Source organism: Pygoscelis adeliae, unplaced genomic scaffold, assembly GCF_000699105.1.
Source record: "Pygoscelis adeliae isolate BGI_AS28 unplaced genomic scaffold, ASM69910v1 Scaffold241, whole genome shotgun sequence".
NCBI classification, from domain to species: domain Eukaryota; kingdom Metazoa; phylum Chordata; class Aves; order Sphenisciformes; family Spheniscidae; genus Pygoscelis; species Pygoscelis adeliae.
In genome coordinates, this window is record NW_008824056.1 from 1,871,851 (window position 1) to 1,895,278 (window position 23,428).

Consider the following 23,428-nt stretch of genomic DNA (forward strand, 5'->3'; position numbering starts at 1 on the left):
GGCATTTCTCTTACAACCAGAGATGATGATAAACTGCTGGCACAGGGAGTAAATGCGGCAAATGTATTCCTGGGGCAAAATCTTTATGAGGTTAGTGGTGAAGATTGCCAAAATTGAGCTCAGAATTTGGCCATGGCCTCGAGCTGTAAAATCAGACAAAGGAAAATGCAAAATGTATAGCAACACACCCCAAGGGCTATAAATCAGCTAGGCAGCAAGAGCTGCTTGATTTACCCAGTGCCTGCAAGAGCCAATTGCCATACGAAACCGAAAAACAAGCTGTCCTGCTTCAGGTGGTTTGCACCAGGTGAAGCCAAATTTCTCCACTGTTTAAAATTTGTGAACACAGTTTGGAGAGTACTGTGTTTGTTCAAGTAATTGGACTAATTTGAAAGTTGCCTGCCTTAGGCTGTTTGTCTCTAAAACTAAAAATGAATCTTGCTAGTTGAGCAGACATTATTAAAGCCGTATTTGTGTTAGTCCTGTAGAAAACAAGTATATTAAATGCACAAGTTATCACAAATCATGTTTATAGAGCTCAGAAATGATCACAGTATATGACTAGTTTCACAGGTAAGGCAAGAATTAATTGTCAGTTTTAATTGTCAAGAAGAGTTTTCACTGTTCACCTGAAGAAAAAAAATCCCAGCTCTCGTTACACAATTACTTTTTAATTACATTTGTTGCAGCCCCTAATTTCCAAAAGGGTAGGAAAATGTTCAGCTCTCTTTACCTAACTATTGAGAACCAGCACAATATACTAAAAATAGGTCCTTTTCCTGAGCTGTTTTGGAAAAAACTGGTAACAGAGCATGAGGGGGCTCTGATCAGATCTGCGCTGTGCATTTCCACGTACTGCCGAGCAATGTCAGAAGCAAGGTTGAAGGTAATTTGAGAGGACTCAGACAATCAGTGCTCAATCCCCAGCCAGTTCTGTAAGGATCAGCAGTTACTATTTAAATTTAAAATGTATTGGCATAAATGAGGTATCCTTACTTCTTACAGTTAAGTTCTTTTACAGGTAGGCTTAAAGATGCAGTGCAATTTCCAGAGGCTTAAGCGTATTTTTAGTGGAAGTGGCCTTTTGACAGTGGTGTTACAAAGCTGATTACATTCCATCTGTAATGTCAGCCCAGTGCAGAGTCTTTTGCAAAGGCAGTTATAAATTGTTCGTAAATGTCAGATAAAAGCATCGTTCTACTGCAAGAACTGGAGGTAGACGTGTAATAACATTTACATTAATATTTTATTTAAATATATATTCAACTCACATAGTCGCCCAGCTCTGTAACTTGCATGAACACTGAAATAAGATGACAATAATTTATAAAAAAAATACTCTGACATTCACTGAAAAGGTATCAAAAAATGCAATTTGACATTTTTACAAATGTTAGCTGTATTTAGTTTCCATTAATAATAATTAATGAGATACGTTTATGTCTTCCTTTCAGAACCGTAACATGGAAATCCAGCCGCCGCCTCCAGAGATGTGGAGACCCGCAGCGTCCAGAGGAAGATGCCTGTCCCTCCTGTCATCCGCGGCGGGCCAGCTCCAGAAACCGGCTGTGCTGGTGAGCGAGGGGCAGCACGGCCTTCAGCAGTGGATTTTGCTGACAGGGGGAGAGGAAGAGTCCACTTTTCCTCCTATAAACTCTCCCAGGGGCTGCACCACATAGACAGTAAATATTTGGAGCTTACCTTTTCGAGTGGTATTTTTTATTTGAAAGATGTAGATTGTAGGGCAATGGAAAACTATGAGACAAACTGCTCTGTCTTGTTACCCTAACTCAGGATCTGTTTAGGAAGTAAAAAGGCAAATTCAGACTACGTGCATCTCATTTCTATGGCCTTTCTAGACAGCCACTGATGTTCAGTGTGACAACTGCTCTGGGACGGCAGAGACACCTAGTGGGAATGAGATTTTTACCGTGGCAGCTCAGCAGAGACGACACCTTTTAAACTACAGCCTTTTCAAAATAGTGTGTTCAAAAATGATGCCCAAGGGCCGAAAGGCTTCTCATATCATTACTATCCCTGCAACCATGCATCCCCAGTCTATATTTCTGAAGAAGCAAAACGATAGCCAAGTAGCGATTTTCATTTTCACCTGGGTTTAAATCGTGGCCTAACCATTTCCAGCTTACGAGGCGCACACCTTGATGGGGGGAGCCCAGCTGGAAGCGAAGCACAGCTCAGCGCTGGTGTTAGCACTGAGCTCCCTCCTCCCCTCTCTGGGCTGAGCTTCAACTCCTGCACCCTTCCTGAAAGAGCAGACATATCGTGTCACATCTCACCCCGGAGTGGCAATTCCAGAGTGACTCAGTGTCTAAGCCTTGCTCCCCAGCGTCACATAATCTGGCCCAGCCACTGCTACTCTTTTTTCCTAGGTCTTAGCAAGGGAGGGAGACAAGGAGGGGGGGGGCGGCGGTCAGGAAAAAAGAAATTAGGCAATGCTGTGCTAAGTCAAAATTACAAATGGTGAATATTTTAAATTCTGGAGTAATAATACTTCTAGCATTGCTTTTTATTACTGCTGCAAGCTGAAGAGTCGTCGCAGCCCTGTGTCATATGTGGATTAAGTCATAGGTTCAAGCTAATCTCTCCTGAAACAGGTTTCTAGAGTTCAAGGATCTCCACTAAAAATAACTTGCTTCTTGTAACTTGACAAATGGAAAACTGTAATCATTGAGAAGGTTGGTTTTGGGTTACTGATGGAAAAACGGCCTTCGGGATCATCCAGTCCTGCTCATATCAGAGCGACTGAAGCAGAAGTAGCAAAATTCGATCTCCTGGCTGGCAGTGTTTTCTTAGATACCACTATTTTAGTAGCAAAAATCTTTCTAAAACGTTGTAACAACAACAACAATAATAATAATAATAATAATAATAATAATAATATAAAAACTAAACACAGCTCCTTTTCAAGCAATTATCATAATAAAAAATAGTTTTGGAGATGCTGGATGACTCAAGAAATCAGGAAGGGCCAGCGAACATTTTACCTAAAAGTTATCAAATCAAAATCAGCCTGGTTTGATTTTAATTGATGGTGGCTGTTCAGCAAAAAAAAAATAAGTGAAATGAGTTTGCTAATGTAATTTCTAGGGGTAGAGGTCTTTGCTGACTACCAGAAGTCTGAATGGCTCAAGTTACAGCATTATCTTTTCACTCCTACACACCATTCGTCTGAGTCAGATTTAAGGTAGTTTGGCATTAGGAGGAACTTTGTGTTAGAGCCGATTGTATCAGAGACTCCCCATCACGAGTCCTGAATGACAAAACCATGTCACTGCCGTCTCTAGAGACTGCAAAACACAGCTAAAAGTCCTATGTTTTAGCTGGATAACTAACAAACAGCTGTTTCTTTCCCTTTCTTAATCAGGAGTCCATTCCCTTTCACCAGGAGCACCAAGCAAAGTAGAAAATACAACAAAAAAAAAACCTTTCCGTAGGCAAGAGTCCTAAATGCTAAATGTGAGAACATCAGAAGACCTTAGAAGCAAAGAAACTAAGAAAGTAGGATTATTGTCGAAAGGTGTCACTCTTTTTTGGATCAGGAGAAGCATGGCTTGAGAGTCAGCAGTGCGTTTTTCCAGGTTAGTGGCAATTAATTTGTATACATTGATACGGGTTTCATGTCCATGTTACGACATAGTTAATTAAATTTGTATTGGGCTGATTAGGTAACACGTGGAATGGTGGAGTGCACATGTGTTTGGATACAATCCATTTGTAACGTGTCCAAGTCTTGTACAATAGTTTTAAGCAGTAAGTTTGTCAAAATTCTCCTTAGTCGTGCACAGCTGGTTACAGAGTGAAGTTTATTTCTGATGTTGCTGCCTTCTTCCATATTTCATTTCTGATACTTGAATATCTGCCTACCTTTGACAGGAAAATGAATAATTTATCACAGGATGCTATTCAAGTAAAAGCAGAATAGTTTACACAACTTGAATCAAGAGTGCTGCAGTCTAAACATTTACACTTACAACCCTACGACTGGCCTTATACAACCTTTATTTTACTCTACAGGAGCAAACGCAGTGGGACAGTGTCTATTTTTGCTGAAGGTTTAAGCTGTGGAATCAGCGACAGCAGGTTATCGGCAAGGCAGAGCACTGATCCAGCGCCCCTTCCATAGGGCTCAGCTTCGGAAAGCACTGAGCCTCCCTGCAAGTGAATCTTGCAAAAGGCCACTCATATCTTGATGATCAGTGTTTTGAATATTCAGCTTAGCTGTACCCAACGAGGGATCCACAGTAAGATTAAAACTCACTTGCAAGACACAACATCTGGCATTGCTAAGGTCGCTAGTCAGCTCCATGTGAGCTCTCACCTCCAGGACACACACTTGAGCATCACTGACTTGCTTTAGGCACCTTTAGAAATCTGTACTGCATGAACTTGCAGGTTTGTAACAACGACAGTGCATTTTCTAATTTGTAACAGATGGTATCTAGGCAAAAACTCCATCCTGACAAATCCTTCATCTCCCAACACCAATAACTTCATCAACTTCAAGTATGCATAATGAATGTTCAAAGTAGGAATTGAGACAGGGTGACAGAATATAGGGCCTAAAATAGAAAAAACCCTCTTCTTAACTGTCCCCAGACAGACAGACACTGGGGCAATAAACAAGTTATGTATTTCATGAAAACTACCAAGTTCTGAGTAATTATCTGTTGGTTATTCTGATCACTAGTCTGCAACTGGAACTATAAAAATCAACTTCTAATGATTTGCTCCGTGTTTCAAATTATGGTTGGCATATTTCAGTACATATTTCTATTAAATTCAGATTATCTAAATGCTATTTCCATTTTCTTTCCAGATCTTGCTCACAATTCTCCTCCAGCATGGACTTGCTGGACAAATTTAGTTATTGATTGATAAGCAATAGTAGGTACACCCTATTATTACCATAACAGACCAGTTTGTAGAATTTTTTAATATCCTATAGGATTGCGAATTACATAAAAGGAATCATTTTGCATCCAATAAAAATACCAAAATTATCCAACATGATGTGTGAAAAAGAGGAACTTACACCTGTAGCTTACATGGACATCAAATAATTTTTATTTGCTATGAAAGAAACACAGAAGGAGATTAGAAGAGAGAACAATGACAAACATTTACCATTTGAAAATGCTGAAATGAAACAAAGGAAACAATTTTTTACCACTTTTGTTGCAGACAAGGTAGTCTTGAAACACAGAGAACCATTTTAATGCAGGACCAAGTAAAACTAACACTGTTCATAAAGAAAACGTAAAAATGCGTTAGAATGCAAATTTAATACTTTTTCCTTTTACGTCAGCGATCTAAAAAAAATAAGACAACCAAAGTACATTTCCAGAATCATCCTCCACTTTTTTTTTTCACCACAGATCTGAGAACAAGGAAAAGCAACACAAAATGAATTTCTTCATTCACACGGGAAAGCTGATGCAGGTAGTTTCCAATGAGGTATGTCCAGAGGTGGGGGGCTTATTTTAGTCTTCTACTTATTTAATAGTTTTCTCACAGTTTTGCTAGATACCTCAGAAGAAATACTTTTGTATTTTATTTGGTTGATTTCTGGCATTTAGTTGGATGATGGACAGATTTTTTTTTATAAGTATACTCAGGATAAGTTCAATATGTTCCAATAGGACTAATCTTTTATTATTTTAAAGTCAAACCTGGACAAATGGAAGCTTCATAGACTGAAAGCAGTCGCTTCATACAGAAATAGGTATGCCATTAGTCTTGTTTGACAAAGGTCTGTACCATTACACACAATAATATTTATATTTCCCATTAAAAGTTCATAGAAAGCTGTCTTTTCCAGATTACCGAATAATTTAATGTGCTTAAAATTGCTCAGAAAATAATATTTCTTGAAACCTGCTGAAAACTTTACAAATTTGTTGTTACTAAATTATGCATCAATTTAGCAGAGCCCCTCAGCAAGGAGACTGTCCACAGATGTTTGGGATTCAGAAGCTGCTACCGCAGTGCAGAACGGAAGGAAGAAGAGATAACAGCGATATCATTTGCCCTGAATCCTCCTCCAGCCGCAGAAGATGTAATGGCCCCGGGCGGTATCGCTTGTACTCCTACTGTCTGAGCGCTGGTAAATCTGAACTTTGACAGTCTTATTTTTTCATTTATCTTTAAACTGCTACATGGTTATATATATTTTTTTGATTTGGTCAAGTTTTTTGCACCCCAGAGGAATTCAGTACAAAAAAAGAAAATTACACTGCTCCGATAGCCTTCCCATCTACAGTGGGAAGCTCAGCGATACAAGTCACCCAGCAATGAGCTCGGAAGAAAAACGGAGGATAGAACATTCTTGTTCATTCAGATGAAACATTTATTCTCTGTACAACTCATACTAACTGTTAAAATCCCCTCAAAAGAGAAAAATAAAACAATTTCATGGTAGGATTTCTTAGCATTCGTGGAGAACTAGTATGTGATGGTCACAGCAGTTCACTCAGGCCACCGGACTGCCCATCAGCCTTTCTTGCCGAAGAGCAATCAGCCTCTGAAACCACTTCTCTTCTGCTTCTGCCTTCTCAATAAACAGCTGAGAGACAAGGGGGAGAGGAGGAAAAGTAGGCGCAACTCATTAACTTTCTCTTTATTTGTTATAATCTGTTGAAATATATATCAGCTATTTCAGTGCCCAAAGAAAAAGCCCAGCTGCATAGGGGTGTTAAAATACAAAGGTGATATAAATACATTAGTAAAGGTAGAGACTTTAATAATTGGAAAGCCAAGACATTGCAATTTCAGTCTCCTCCTGAAACAGCAAGTTTGTCATATTGTGTAGGTCTTGATCTTTGTTAGTGATGTTCATTATACAGAACTTGCATTAGTTCATTTACTGCAAGGCATTTTTCATTTGCTAGTTCTTAAAAAAACTCTACTGTAAGTACTCCTATTTCCAATTACAAGTGCTCACAAAGGAATCTGCATAAGTTTAGCCACAATGATTTAAAATTATCTTAAGTTTGTCATGTATTTAAAGCTTTACAATTTGGCAAGGTGGGCAAGTTCTGAGTCTTCCACCAGGTTTCCCACTACACAAACCAAAAGCAATTCTTCCTGAATTTTTATTGAACAGGAATTTTTATATGAACAGGATCTTAAATTCCCCTGCATTAAATGAGTATGCCACTTTGTTATAAAATTTGTTTGTAACTCTAAAACTACATCACTGGTGAACAACTTCTTTTGTAATTATTCTCTGTTGGATAATGCAAGGAGCGTGATCCTTTCTGAGCCAATGAGTGGCCCATTAGTTAATGGCCTTCAGACCACAGGTTATTTGATGAGCAGCACAGCAAAATGGTTGTTAGGTCACGTGAACCTGCTCTCATTCAACGGGCTGTCTTGTTCTAAAGATAAAGTAAATATCGACACACTTACATTTGGATGTGCTAAAGAATTATCATCTTGATATTTGATGGCAGTAGGGATATTGGCAGGTGGTGCTTCTTTTTCAGGAGCAGATGCATCAACAGTTCCCACTCCGATAGTTACAGGTTCGTACTGTAGTTCAGTAGGCTCTGCTGACTAAAAAGAAAGAAACACATCTGAGTATTTTATCCTCAAGCTCCCAAACGTGGCAGTATCTTAACCGAGCATTCAGCTTTCTTCCCATTGCAACACGTGCCCGCAAAAGGATCCTCATGCAAATACTTCTCAGCGTGCATAGCAGGAACACACTGGACATGGACTAACGTCCAGACTGAACACATGAAGTGCAAAAAAACGGCATTGCCAAAGGCAATGGGGGAGCTTGCAGAACCGTAGCATTGGGGTTTTGGATCACTTCCTGAAGAAGCTGCGTGAACTTCTTGGAGACTTCTGGAAAGGCAAGAAAATGCATCTTCTGGGGGAAACAAACAGTGATAATTCAAAACACCTCACCATTAGATGGAAAAACTGAACCAGCCTTTGCTTGCCTACTTCCAAGGACAAAAGCATCCGAGTTCCCTAGAAGACTTGGCAGCCAAAATGCAGGTAAAATTCTGAAACCTGGACGTCTCATGTTAGGTTTTTGGAAAGCTGTCTGAAAACAATGCCGTTTTGTTTCAGGGACTAAATGTGGTCTTAAAGTCTGGCCTCAGTTATGCAGAATTAAAAATACTGATCTCTACCTTTAATTACAATGTGTTTGATTACTTTTGGATTTTAATTCTTCTGCTTTTCCTAAAAAAAAAATCTTCATGGTTTTATACAATTTTAAAAGAATTTTTAAAAACCAGAGTTGCTCAGCATAGGTAGCATATACTGTCAAAACAGTTGATTTCTTTGAAATCCTTACACATTTAAATGTCTTCTCCCTTGAACTCCACACCAAGAACATAGGAGAGTCGTTGCTGGGATTCAGGATTGTCAACACTGATGCTCTTTCATGGATGGAAACTGTATTAGTAGCACAGCTTCCACCTGACTTTGAAAGGATTATGCACCAAGAAAGGATATTGAAAACTTACCTTTTTGACTTCTTTACTTGATCTGAATGTCTGTGGAACAAAGGAGTCACTTTCAATAGCTTCAATTTCTTTTACTCGTTTCACTTGCTCTACTAGGGTGGCTTGGTCTACAAAGAGAAGGTGTAATGTCAGTATACATTAGTGTAAGCCTGTGATAAATGCCGTGTCTAAGCAATGCCTTGAATATATTTTACAACAGTACATACCAGAAAAGAAACTTGTAATGCAGCCTAAAGTGCTCTGTTACAAAGAAAAACTCTCTCCTTTAGTAAAAATAACAACAGTGAGTTGGCCATTATTGTTCAATGTATGATATCATTCAAAATGCTAACTTAAGAATTTGCTAGAGATGTCCTCGCAGGATAACTGCTAGATTTATGGCATGAGGATTTCCTGGAGAAGTTAAGGATTTGGGGACAGTGCAGACAACTCAGTGGAGTACCATCTGTACGTAGCAGTAAAACTACTTCTGCTTGTAGGGAGGTGAATTTGGCTTCAGCTGTGAATGTCCAGAGAGATGTGCCATCATCTGTGTTCTCTTCATGACAAGCTACGTGATTAGTTTGGCATTAAGAGTTACACCGTTAGGTGAATTTGACAAAAAAAATCTTAGAATATGGTAATAAAATATTACACACTAACTATCGTGTGCTTATGCGATTCATAGGTGACAAAATTGCAGCTGTCTACTCAAATGAGCAAAATCGCTTCTTTATTGTACCGTGAGGTCTCACAGCGCACATGTATTTCACAAGATATTTTTGAATCCCAGGTTGAGATTTTATTTTGACGACGCGAATGCAGCTCCCAGTGACATTACGATGAAGAGCAGCTCCTGCCAACCTTGGTACGAGCTATACTAAACACGTAACTGGGGTGCTGTCAGGTAGGTTTTGCCAGTTCTTTCACTGCTCAGCCAGACAATCTTCTGGATAGATTAGACTGGTAGGAAACTAAGAGCATTCACTACGCAAGATGTACTTCTTTTTAAAAATGAAACTACTGATGGATGACAGTGAAGTTTCATATTACAGCTATGTTGATCTAAGTTGCCGAAGGGATGGTCCGGCTTCTCTCTCCCCCGTGCCTCTTGTGCAGTCTGGCGTTACTCCTTTCGCCAAAGGTTAAGTGATTAAATCAGATCACTTGTAAGGTGAACGCTCACACTTGGGCCACAGTCCAACAAAACAGGACATTGTCTCTGAAACTCAGACTTAACATATGGCAGCAACATCGTGCACAGGCTGATCCAGTACAAACTCTTCTTCTAATTCAAATTTGTTTTTAAAACGTTTTGTGCTGGTAGGCTTGATGTCAGAGCAGGTATGTCTGCACCAGCCAGAGTTCAGAGGCCAGCTATCTGCTAACACTCTCAGTATAAACTCTTTTTCTAGATGGCTCGAAAGAAAGTGCAACTGTGTCTGCCCATGCCTCTGCAGGTCGGTTCTGTGTGGCTGAGGGATCTGGTACTGAGGAGGTGAGCTCACGAGTCACAGAATCATGGTCCCGAGCAACAAAGTAAAAAGGAGGTTGCCAAAAAGATGAGGAAAAAGCAACTTAGGATAACCGTGAAGTTTGATCGAAAATTTCATGAATACACAAGAATACTTTAAACACTACATAAAACACAAATTTAAATAAAAGAGCAATTGTAATTATGTATTTGTAGTATATACATCTGTATGTATAAAAGGTTAAATTTCTTGTTCTAAAGAGACCAAAGGATATTTAAAATCAGGAAAAGTGCTTGCAGACCAAAAGAGCTTGCAGAATTATTCAGAAATTCAGATGTACCAAATTCTTTCTCTGTATACAAAACTCTAAATCCAAATTCATGTAGGTATACACATACACTGCAAAATACTTTCTCTTTTGCACAAGAAAAAAAGAAACGTAACTTATATCCTTCTGCAATGACTAACCACTGAAAACTCATTTGAGTCTATTAATGACAAGTAAGCGGAGCTCCAGATGAGCAAATAAACTAATAGCAGCTCAGAAATATTTCTGGAATGGAGATGCCAGCACTAAATTAACAACTCATTTTTTATCAACAGGTTGTACCGCAAAACTGCTTTCTTTTCAGTCCTGGGTAGTGTGGCTTGTTCATTACGGTACATCTGACACAAAAGTCTTTGCTTTACTGTCTCTTTCATTTTGTGCTTCTTCAGATTCACAGCTCAGTTAATCTTCCTTTCCTACTTCTACGTCTAACTGCAGTGACAAGCAAATCTTGAATTCATTCTGCCAACTGCATGCTTTCGTTTACAATTTTAACCAATTTATCTCCATCTTATTTACTTATGAAAACCATTTGCATTCTACATAGTACATTGGGGCCAGCCTGAAACGGTCGAGGCACTGTATCAGAGAGTAAGTGGGCAGTTTTTGCTGTGAGCGGCATTTATAGAACAGCTAAGGCAGACAAAAGATAGGAAGAGATGTAACTGTCAAGCAGCAAACAAGAACCCGCCCCGTTGCTTAAAAATTATTTGGGAATATTGTTTAGTCTCTGGGGGTATGACGAACAGAAAAATCAGGGACACGCTAACTATTTCTGCATACGTTGAATGTGCAGAAAGTCAAATACAGTGATGCTGAGTCTGGATAACCGCTTCCAGCACTCTGACTGCTTCAGGCAGCGAGTGAGCTCGTACCTGATGTTTTAATAACTTCACTGAGGCCGAGCACGAGGTTTGCACCACTGCAGGAAACACGCAGGGAGCAGTACGCTAAAACCTCCCAGGGGAAGAAAGGCTGTCTGGATCCCAGAGATGCAGGGTTTCCTCGGCTGGAAAGAGAGGAGAGAGGGTGATAGCCGGGAGGGACATGGGCAGAGATGCGCTGGTTCCTTGCACGGCCAGCCACGTGCCCCGGGAAGCTTTACCGAGGCTTCGGCTTTGGCAAGGCTTAGGACAACAGCTGCACTACAGCAAAGTGCGTAAGTACATCTCTAAGCCCGATTCTTTTGAATTTAGAAGGAAAAAATCACTCGCTTACAATTAAGCTTGTGTTTAAAAGTTCTGCTGCCTTGCTGCTAACGTCTTCTTTTTTAAAAAAGATTCCTAAGGATCCCATAGGAAGTATAAAAACAAATATACTAATGTCCTACTAGGGAGAGGGAATCATAATTCATCAAGCTCTTGGATACATCTGGTCTGCGGGTAAGTAAAGGAATGGTAAGTGTACCTGGTAGTCACAGTGTTAAAACTAGGTATCAGAGAAAGGCAGGTGAATGTGGATTTAAAATCAGTTGCTCAACTCTTATTTCACAAAACCTACAGTCAGTTCCCAGCCTGTTATTAGTATCTTACATGAATCTTATACAAACCTACGGGAATGACAAATTATTAAGGGGGCAAAAATCACTAAATGTTTAGAATTACATCAGTGACATTAACTTGGGGAAAATGGACTGGAGGAAGCATAACCCATTAGCGTATGATTTTTTTGACAAACACATTATTGGTAGATAAAACGACTTCCATATGTTGTTTGTCAGATGTCAGTAGAAAGGATATGTATTTCATAGTAAAATCAAAAATAATGGAGTCAGAAAGCTAAGAGGCTACAGACAAAAAAAAAAATCAATACTAACTCATTGCACAGCAAGTCTTTTTACCGTGTTACAGCAAAAAAAAAACCCTAAATCTTGTATTAGGGCTCGTCAAGGCCATTTTTTATAAAAAGGCGGTTCTAGCAGCAGTCACAATTACCATTCATGTCACCAGCTCTTCCCCACTGACACTCAGCCATGGCGGTACCGTGCAGCAGCGTGGCTGGGGGGGCCCCCCCCCCCCGGGGGGCCCGGCCGGCCCCACAACCTCCCCCTGCACACCGCCCGGGTTTAAAAACATCGCTATTTATGCCCCTTACCGTAAAACTGCTTCTATTAGGGGAACATTTAGTTAACGTAATTTTACCGTAATCTGAGGATTTTTTGCCCCAGTTACCCCAGGCACGGAGGATTTAACTGGGAACGCTGTCCTTCAGAGACGATTCAATATTTTACACTTCCCATCTCATTTACATCTTTCCATGTATATATAAATATATATACATACACACCCGTCTTTTATAGCTGCTATTTTCATATTGAATTAGTCTGTATTACCAATAATTTGAAACGTCACTTTAGAAATAAAACGTGTATTAATCCTTTAGACGCAATCCAAAAATTTCACACGTACAATAATTAGAAACACCAGAGAATCAGATAAAAGAAAAAGTAACTTGCCTGCAAGCTCTGCGTAAAATATTCCCATTTCTTTGCTTATTTCTAAAGACAAAACTGGTCATGAAGCCCGCTAAGAATTTAACAAACACTGAAATAGAAGCATTAAACGACTAATAATATCTTGTGAATGACCCATTAAATAAAAACGTATTTTAAATATTTCTTGTATAATCTTTAGGTGTAAATTTGTAATGCATACTGGATTCATTGCTAATCTATAATCCCGACCATGAACATGAATCCATGCCTTTACCTAGAGAGTTTGCTTTCAAGCGGGTCTAACTTAAGAATCAAAGCAATGACATAATAAACCTAAAATATTCCTCAGAGTGTAAGTTTCTCCATAGTTTACTAATTATATTTAAAGGGATACAGCCGGTTAATTTCACTGACCTATTTATGCTTTGAAATACTTACAGAAGAAAGTTGCTATTTTTTCTCCTCTTTTATTTATGAGTTGAGGATTAAAAGAAGAAAACACAAATAGATACCAGACTAAACAAACCAACTAAAGAGGAAAATATTTGCCCCTTCATCCCATTTTATTTAGGGTTAGCTTAGGTGACCCTCTATAATTTTTATACAACTGTATATATACAACTGTATGGATACAGTAACAACTGCGTTATAGAACTGTATGTTTTTTCAACAGAACTGTGGTTTTTCACACGCCCGCTGCTTTTTAACTGCTTCCTATTTTTACTTAAGCTGCGCAAATTGACATGTTGAAAGAAAAATGAAGTTTTCATCTAAACAATTTGCAGCGGAGAGACAGAAAACTACATGGCTTTGAGACATACTGTCTTCTACAGTGCGTTGCACTGAAATGCTTATATTAAACAAAATGAAAGCACTAGGAGGAGGAGGGAAAATCCAGCAGGATGGGTGGGATTCACTTCATTTTTGTCACCTCTAGACTTTATGAAACTTGGAGCTCTGTTTTTTAGGGTTTTTTTTCTCCCCTCCAGTCTTTTCTCTGTGCAGGAGACAATGCGCAACGGCTAACGGGGGTCGTCCCCTGACAGAGGTGCACACACCTGAGCCTGCAGGTGTTTGCAGAGGCTGACCGCAAGTCCTAACACCTTTCCCAGTGTCCGAGTGCTGACGTCCAGGGATGCCCGGGGTCACCGGCAGAGCTGCGTGGAGGACCTCGCTGGTGCCCTCAACAGCCATCTCGGGACTGGTGACCTCAAAAGCAAGACCTCCTGCACCAGCCAGCTCGGTACAATCATTTTACGGAAAACTGGAGCATATCAGGCAAGAAATGAACTCCTCCCCCAAGCTTTTGTGTGAACGCAATGTTCCCCCCTCACCCCAGGTCCCTTCTCCTCCTGCCTGGCTTGAGTCAGGTGAAACCCGCGGAGGCGGTGGGAGCCCCCCAGGGATGAAGGCCACCTCACCCCTGCTTTCCGACCCGGGGAGTCTCGCAGCCCGGCGAGCAGCCCAGCCTCCGCAGGGCCAGCCGTTAGAGGGAGGCACCGCCACGCACAACGCCGGCCGCATCCCCGCCTTTGTCTGAGGCATTCGGAAAATTGTGGCTGATGAGCCCCGAAGATGCTGCGAGCCGAGCATCCCTGCCGGGGCGACCACCGATGTGCAGCCGAAGGGGAATTTGGGATTAGTTTCAAAACTACCTCTGCCCTCTAACAACTTTAAGTCATGATAAAAACTGCTTGTTGCTGCTAACGTTTCCAGATCCTCCTAGCTGTGTCAAAGCGCTGTTTCAACACTTGGCCACACTATTTCCTAGCTGTTGAGATTTCCAGAGAAAGAACTTTTTCCAGCCAAAGTCACGGAAACAATAAAGCACACTCTAAAATGAGCAACTGTGGCCAGAGAAAGTTTTTATTGTTAATTTGTATTCTTCAAACTTAATGGTAAGTACTCTGGTACTACAATTACAATGTATTAAAATAGCATGTTGTAAATACTCTAGTACTTACTAGAGAGAGTACTAGAGTACTCACAATTTGCTATTTTAATACATTATAATTATAACTTAGCTTTCACAGTATTTTAAAAGAAGTCTGGACACCAATAGCTTTTTCTTTAAAAAGAATGGAAGCATTGGGTATAAAATCAAGCAGAAGGCACGATGGGAAACTTTAGCAATTGAGTTCTGAATTTAAGAACATTTAATTTAAGCAATTTAAGAACATTTGGACTTCTGCTCTAGCCATGCATTTGACCTGCATGCAGGTTGCCTTCACTGTTGTGCTTTTCGCACGTGTGCTATTTCCTACATTCGCTCACATTTTGAGGCATTTTAGGGTATTTTTGAAAATATTCAAGGAAAAAGTCAAACTCAGCTAATAAAGTGGTAGGAAACAGCCCTAATACGCTTAAAATTGCTGGATATTTTTCTTCCCTTAATAGAGAGAGCAAAAGAAACCGTGGACGGGGACGACGGGGCGCAGGCTCGGGGCCGGCGAGCTGGCTGGCCGTCTGCCGGCCGCCCCCCAGCACCCCAGAACCGCACGCCAGCAGCCCGTCGGGAGAGCCGGCGCAGCCGGTGCAGGGCACACCGCATTTGTCACTGTGGCTAATATCAGAGATACGCCGCTTTTTTTTCTCAGCACACAAAAGCAAGATATGTAATTCAATGCTCAATTTACCCTTGTCTCGTAGGAGATTTTTCCCCGCTAATTGATAGAAATTAAGCCATTAATCAAGCCACTAGCCATCATTCAAACCAGGGAAGATGAATACAAACTTTCATCATAACCACCTTCCCCATTTTAGTGTTCATTAGCATTAATTTTTAATGCAATTATGCTATTCTTTTACGCTGAGCTCATAAATTACTGCTCTTTTGTTGCTCGCTGGCCTTGTAAAATCCAAGGTAATGCTTTGTGCTCTCATCTTAAAGGCAATTACTGGGTTCTTCTATCTTTTATATATCTCTATTCCAAATACCCTCTATATTGTATGTACAAACTAACGAGTGTATATATTACATATACGTATAATATATAACAATTTGTCTGTGTTAAACCTATACACGTATCTATTATACACATTCAGATAAATAAAAGTATTTCTGCATCTAGCCACACCCCACTATATACAGGGGCCCGACTGTATAGAAACAACAGAACCAAGGTCCTTCCACGTAAAATGTTATTGTATACTGGATGTGCAGAAAAAAAATGGTGTATTGTAGGCTACCGTGGAAATCAGATTAGTAGCGGAACTTGGGCTGTGGATGAGGCACACTGTAAGACGTGCAGGACAGCAGGGCTGAACCTTTGCAGGCGTTTAGGCTTTTGCATGGACCTTTCTTTGTTTACACTTCAAAAAGTGATGCTGAAAGTGAAGACGGGCCATTGCACGTGCCCAGTGGTTTTTTTTCTACTGCACGTTATAGAGCGTGGTATCATCTGCAGAGTCTTTCCAAGATACGGTATTTAATATGTGTATTTTAACAGTTCCACAGTATCACACGCTGACACATGGTGCCACTGTGATGCTCAGTGTCAATAACAGTAACTTCCATGCTTTTATTCCAGTCCATATATTGATTCTCAGTAACACATCAAGGGAAATGCACAGGAGCTACAACCACCTCTGGTTGCCCTCAAACACTGAATACAATTTAAGTGGCTAAATGAAAAATGAAACATGGATTAGAAACACCGTCGTTTGTTTGTTTTTAATTATTTTTCTTGCTTCTTTCCTGGGCCAGGCCTTTAGCTGGTACATGAAATAATGCCATTCACACCAGCTAGGTATCTGTCTAGCACCAATAAAATATGACACATGTATTTAAAATCCCATTTCATCTAGGCCTTAGCCAGCATAAACAAGACAACTCTCAGTTAAGTCTCATACTTAGCCCATAGATTCACTCTGGTCTCTCAGATAAATACCCATTTGACACGTGGTAAGTACACAGGTAACGTTGGCATGGCCGCCGAGATCAACAAAACCCCATTTTTTAACAGCAGATAAAAAGACTCCACACAAGGGATTGTGGTTTAAACAAATGGATACAATTTCTGTTAACTTTAACCAAAGGAACAGTCTCCCCTAGCTTCATAGGCTCCTTAATTCATCCCTTTTTTTTTGGTGAAGGCGGACACGGGCTCCACGCTGAGATGCTCTAACTTGCTTCTACACGATGCAGGCAGCCAGCAAAGCGCTGAGCAGTCTGGTGCTGGCACAAACTCTGCCCGAAACAGCGTGGGCAGCAAAACACATATAATCCAGTAAAACCTTCAATACAATGCTTTTTGTACATACTTTCTCACTTTGAGGTAGGTAGCGCAGAGGTACAGGTGTGAATATGGATGCGGCTGTCATCTGTAAACCGCAGCCGGCCGAATAAATGAATGTATTTTGCAATTTAGACGCTCTCCCTTATCCCCAGTCTATCAATCCGCCTCCGATGGAGCTTGTAACACTACAAATCCTGAAGCAGTTCTCAGAGACTCACTTCATGAAAAAAAATAACCCACAAAGCAAACCCGACCCAAACCAAAGGAAGGCAGCACGGCAGGCTGTTTCCAGATTGGGAATCCTGCCACCCAGGCTGATTACCTTGGCCTACTATCATACCTCAATCCCAAACGTTTTTCTAGCCAAAAACATTCCTGTTTTTTCTCCCGAGTTTGGTAGAAAATAAAATTTGAGATACCAAAAATACATTAGCCAAAGTTTTTGAGAGGTCTCGTAGAGCCCACTTGCAAAAGATTATTTTAAATCCGTATTGATGACCCTTGTTAGGCCATTGCTTAAGACTTCTTTTTTATATATACAGATTATACGTTGCCCTGGTAACAATACTTTTAGTGAAGATCGCCTAACCCATCCTGCTATAAGATCCTGCTTTGAGTTGCTTGCAAGTTTGTCAAACCTGAAATGTTTTGGGTTAAAGTCTTCTGTGCTCGTGTCTACCCCACGCTTGATGTTTTGCAGAAGATTTCAGTCCAGCTGGTCCAGCTGTTTATGAAGACACAGTGAAACGGCATTCATTTGCCATTTATTGGCACACGACTTCTAAAAATTCAGTTACCGCTTTTGCCCTCCTAGTCAAAATCCACCTTCATTTAGTCAAATCATAATACTTGGAAATCCTGTTTGCTCCTGCTTTACCGAGATTTCTTATTTTTCAGCCCCAAAAGTCTGAAGACAGGCTTAATATACACAACGTTGCATGGTTTGTTATGTCCAACACATATCTACAAGCTTAAAAACCTCAGACTTTATTTTAAATGCTGCTGCTGCTCCAGATGATGGCGAAGAAGATGGTTTAACGGAGCCAGGCATCCATTTCTCTGGAGCTCTCTGCAGCTCCTGAGGTAGGGATGAAACCATACCAAGTGGGAGTGAAAAAGCCAGGAGGGAACAGGCGGGTTGCACTAGTGGGAGAATGCATGGCAAAGGAGATCGGGGCGGAGGGAGAGCTGGTGCCGTTAATTGCAGTTAATGTGCCCTGAAGAACTGCATCTGATACCAGACTTTTCCTCCATCTCACGGGAAGAATCGCAGCGTGGCCATTAACCGCCCTGCCCATTTTCTGCGGGAAATACAGGGGTCTGACCAGGCTGATGTACCGAACAAATCACGTACGGCAACTGAAGTAAATGGGAGCTGGGTTTGGGTACACAAAATGCAAAATTAAGTATGCTGAAGACAATGTTCTGCTTTTAAAGTTCTCCAAAGTTGAAACCCCGTTATACTTCTGTCTCTGCTCTCCTCTTAAAAACCCGGAATTAATAATATTCACTCACCTCACTGGGCTGTTGTGAGGATAAAAGCGTTAATGTTCGTGACACGTTCAGACCCTGTAGTGATGAGCCCCCAGAACAGCCCGTGAAGAAATTCATAATGCTGCTTTTAAGATGAGGTTTGAATAGCTACAGTCAAATAAAGTACAGAGCTGCATATTGAATAATGAGAATATAAAATAATTAATAGTTCCTATTAACTAAAGACTGTCCAAAATGAAACAACACTGACTGAGGCAGAGACCCTGCGGAAAATTTGCAATTATGCACTTAGGAGTCATAACGCTTGATTCTGTTTTTTCCCTTCATTTCCAAGCGTTTGATTTGTTTTAATGCAGAGGTGCGGTTTTGGTGTGTGCGTGCACGAATGTATGTACGTATTTGCGCACGCACACACAAATGCGCTTTCTTCTAAGACACAGCTCAGAATAGTGCCACAGAGATAAGGCATGGGCTCAAACCTCTCCGCTAACGAGTACATCGCTAAACGAGATGCCAAAATAAAAAAAGACTAAGAAGGGACTTCACATTTGGTTAGCCTTTCTTTTTATATTCTTTAAGAATATTTCTCTGCTCCAAGCCTCTAATTTAGCTAATCCCATTCACCCACTTAGAGGACGGAGCCTTCCCAGGACACAAACAATCTTTTTTCCCTTTGTGTCCTTCCTTTTTACACGGCAGACAACATTACCAAGCCAGTAGAACCCCACAGACCACCAGCCAGCCTAGGTATTGAAGTAGGGTCCGTTTACCCCACATGCACCATTCATTAGCACTCGGCTATATAAAGTGTAACTGGAGAAGCACGGGGAGGGGCGCTGCCTAACTGGGATGGGCTTAATCAAAAGGTAAGTTTTTGATTTGCAAATCAAAGACTTAAGGGGGAAAAAAACCCCTTTTGTACAATCGTTATTGGAAAAAACAATTATAATAAATTCCTACTCTGGGGAATATGTGTAGTGAAGTAATTTTCCCCATGTCCCAGTACACGGAGCCCCTGAAGGCCTCTTCCCCGATGGAAAAAGGCCTTGGTACTGATCAAGAAGGGGTAAAGCGTCCCTCCAGCTTTCTGTTGCTGTTGGCATGAGTACTTTAAGCCAGAGGCAGTCCAAGACAACCGAAAACCTAAGTGGCTGACTGCACTGTTCCATTTTTTGTTTTGTTTTTAATGAGCATAAATCTTCAAAGGGAGGGCGCGTGGTCGATTATTTCGGCAAGGGGTTTCATCTGTCCCTACCCAGCCCTTGTCCAGGGAAGGCCCAGCACTGGCCGCCTACCCAGCTCCTGCAGTTCTGGAGCTTGGGACAGGACTAAACGTTAGGCCTACGGACGAGGCTCAGCCTATCGCTTCTTTGCACAGGGCTCGTCACGGCTGTACAATCAACCCGGCTCCTCAGGACACGCCGTGCACTCTACTTACGGTTTATTTACCCTTTGCTGTATAGTTTTGTTTGTTTCTGTCGCATCTGTTGGCTTCTTTCATTTTTCACACATTTCTCACATTTCAAAAATAGCGTTCAATTCATCCTCACTCTTGTAAAATTTATTTTCCCCATACATCAAATATATTTTTGTTTAAATCTAAAAAGAAACTGATGATTTGGAGACAAATACAAAGTGTTATTTCATTGCTGGAAGGAGCCCATGCATGATGTGGTTTTACTGTCAAAATGTAGATCTGGGAATTTTGCCATGTTAAATTATAGGAACACAGGCCCAGGAATGGGGTAATACCTTAATGCTCCAATGTGAAGGAAAGAAAACACGACTCAATTAAAATATACACTTTGGGGATTTTTCTGACACTCTATATACTTGGGAAAGCTGCCACCTACCCTGACCTTTCTGTTATAATTATGTATGTCATCTTAAATATCGTTAATTTAGTCTGTATTTCACTCATCCTACATGTTTACCGAGTGTCTGGATTTTTTCTTTGACTTTAATAACCGATCTTTTTCCAATGAAGAAAAATACTTAAGTAAAATGAATGGCACAACTTTCTTGCAATTACTTTGGAAAACAGCAATATAGACATAAATAACCAGCAAATATTTAGATGCTTGATGCCTTGAACATATGTATTTCTTTTAAATTCAGCTTGATGACTTACACACGAACTTAGAGGCAATGCATATGTTTCTGTGGGATTGTAGTCTAAACCAAAAAGATAAGGCTCTTCTGACTGCAAATAATTAATTCATTTAAAGGCCATAGAGCCATTTCTCATTTACATTGAGCAATGTACTCAATTACTCCTCTAAGGGTACACATTAACATAAAATTAGACTACAGTTACGGTATCCTTACTGGTATCTTTGACTATTCCTGCTTTTTAGCTCTCTATTTCATAAAGTTTAATTACGAAGCGTGTTCCATGTAACTAAATGGCTAAAATAGCTAAATGATCTTTAATGATACACGACTTTTAAGAAGTATCCCTTTAATATAGGGATAATTTTTCCACTGTAATTTTTCAGAAAGCCTCGCAAACATCAGGAGACAGCACACCACAGCAAGCGCAGGACCGGAGCAGAAATTGCTTGGGTCCGTCTCCATCACGCTGTATCAACACAGAGAGGGACTGAAAGCAGCCGTTTGTACACTGATGATTAGTCCTTCCGTATAGTTCAATAAGCACAATATTTAAGTTAAAATAAACATTTTTTTTTTTTAGTGGTGTAATGAGCAGGTTGAGTGCTCATTCAGAGATGCCAGGCTGATGGGGCAGGGCGAGCCTCACGCATCCGCAGACACACAGCGTCTCCTAAAGCCCTTGCCTGCAGATTAGCCTTTTCTTATTTCAGGAGCCTTAAAATATGGACTTGGGGACCATAATCCTTCATTTATAGTTCACAAGGCATCTATTTCCAAAATCTCAGAGTTCGCTAATCATCCATGATCCCCCAGAATATCATGGTATGGACAGATCAAAACCTGTATCTCGGGTAAGTTGGGGCAGCAGCAGCTACACAATAGCTACAGGTTCTGAGAAGAGAAAAAGCACACTAAGATTAAAATAGGACATTGCAAGTTTTGCCTGTTATAAAGATGTATTAAATGGAAAAGAAACTCTCTCCCCAGAAATCCACTCAGCATTTAAAAGGCTGACTACCTTTTACTTAGAAATAGCTTTGCTTTAAATTTGCACAACTTATAACCCACAAAAGCATCTACACTATTTAATACCTTTCCAGCTGGTAAATTGATTTCTTCATTTCTTTATCTGCTTTTAATGCAGTGGGAGCACCACTCCAGTTTTTAGGTTCTCAGTTTGCATCACAGACACAAACAATACAGCTAATAGCTCTAGGAAATTGTCATTGCTGCTGGAAGCCAAAAAGCAGAGTCTCTACCTAAAATATTTGTTTATATAAACCGCTGTAAGTACTATAGTTATTTTTAGGTATTCTTTTCTAGACATATTTAGATTTTGTAGCCACCTCAAAATTCTTCAACTACGTTTAATTAATTACTTGACAAAGAGTTTTAAACTAAAAATGTAAATACTGTATACTTTTCTTGAGAAAAAGAAAGAAAATGTATGTATCCTCTTACACGTATATAAGCCTGAAATCTCAGAGGCGCACCTTTATTGCTTTACAATTCCCTTTTTAAGTATAAAACCAAGAAAGCACAACCATACACTTGGAGAATGATAAGAAAACGATTGGAATATTTCAGGAAACTGAAGAATAGGCTCTGCTTTCCTCTGCTTTGGTTCATGTGGTGAAGTCAGTGCTTTCCCCCCGGCTGGGAGCTGTGACGTAAACCCATTTCTTCATTTCTTCATTTGCTTCTAATGCAATGGGAGCACCACTCCAGTTTTTAGGTTCTCGGTTTGCGTCACAGACGCAAACAATACAGCTAACAGCTTTAGGAAATTTTCATTACTGCTAGAAGCCAGAAAGCAGAGTCTTCACCTAAAAAACCTGTTTATATAAACCACTGTAAACCACACCAGGACTTGCCACGGGACAGCACGTCACGAGTTTGCTGAGTCTCTGCTATCACCACCAGAGCTGTCCCCCACGCCTCTGACTTAGTGACTCTACGAGAGACCCCAAAAGAGGGCTATTTTGTGTCTAGAGCCACTGTGGAAGCTCGGGTCAACTACAAACACACCAAAACATTATGAAACCGTTTCTGGCGGTGATGGTGTAATAGGTTTTGACTGAATTGATTGTTCCCTGACAATACGCGACTCAGCCTTGCAAATGCATCAACTCTGTAATGAGGAGCTATTAAGTCTATTGATTTTCTGATTTCAATTGATAGCTAACAGGCCAAAGCTACACATCAATATTTGCGTAACTAATACCCAAGAGCTAACAATTTTGACAAATGAAAACCTCAATAGACCAAACAGTGCAAATTAATGGAAGTTTAAAGACCGGACCTCAGAATTTAAGTGAAATATTTAATGAATGGATAAATATGCCTCGTATTTCTGGAGAATTCTGGGTTTTTTTAATATGGGGGAAATAAGTAAATACATAGAAACTCCCAAAAGGACGCTCTATTCTTGGTATCCTAATCTGGGGAATTCTGCAATACAGAACAGCAAACTTGAGATGTCAGCTCCTAAAAACAGACTATTTCAAAATGAATAACTGAAAAATGAAAATTGAATAATTTTTGAATAATTTGCTAAATCAGACAAAATATATGCATATTGCAATGGTACAAACGCATCTCCAGATTGCACATTTCTGTATATAGTTATTATCACAACTGGAAGCCAACCTCTCACAATCCCCCCTACCCTTGAGCTTTCTTCCGGTTTGTTTGTTTTTGTTTTTTTTTTTTTTTAAATAAAGTTGGAAAATCAAAAAGAAGCAGTAAAAATATAGCTTCCACCTAAGCAGGATAAATTTTCTTTTTTTTTTTCTCCTTTTTCTTTTTAATAGACAGAATGAACGCCCAAGGCAGAGGAGGAGATGATGATTACACTGGTAAAT

General features: G+C 40.3%; 1 protein-coding gene across 2 annotated transcripts in view; it reads right to left on the minus strand.

The window, feature by feature from the left end:
- Positions 1 to 5,065: 5,065 nt before the first annotated feature.
- The window catches only part of RSRC1 (arginine/serine-rich coiled-coil 1), a 172,675-nt gene continuing 154,312 nt past the window's right edge, over positions 5,066 to 23,428 (minus strand). For both annotated transcript variants that reach the window (XM_009333931.1, XM_009333930.1), the window contains 3 exons: positions 8,502 to 8,608; positions 7,429 to 7,575; positions 5,066 to 6,583 (listed from right to left, as the gene is read on the minus strand). In XM_009333931.1, coding sequence (XP_009332206.1) covers positions 6,491 to 6,583; positions 7,429 to 7,575; positions 8,502 to 8,608 — 347 coding nt within the window. In that variant the 3' untranslated portion in view covers positions 5,066 to 6,490. The remainder of the gene's footprint in view (positions 6,584 to 7,428; positions 7,576 to 8,501; positions 8,609 to 23,428) is intronic.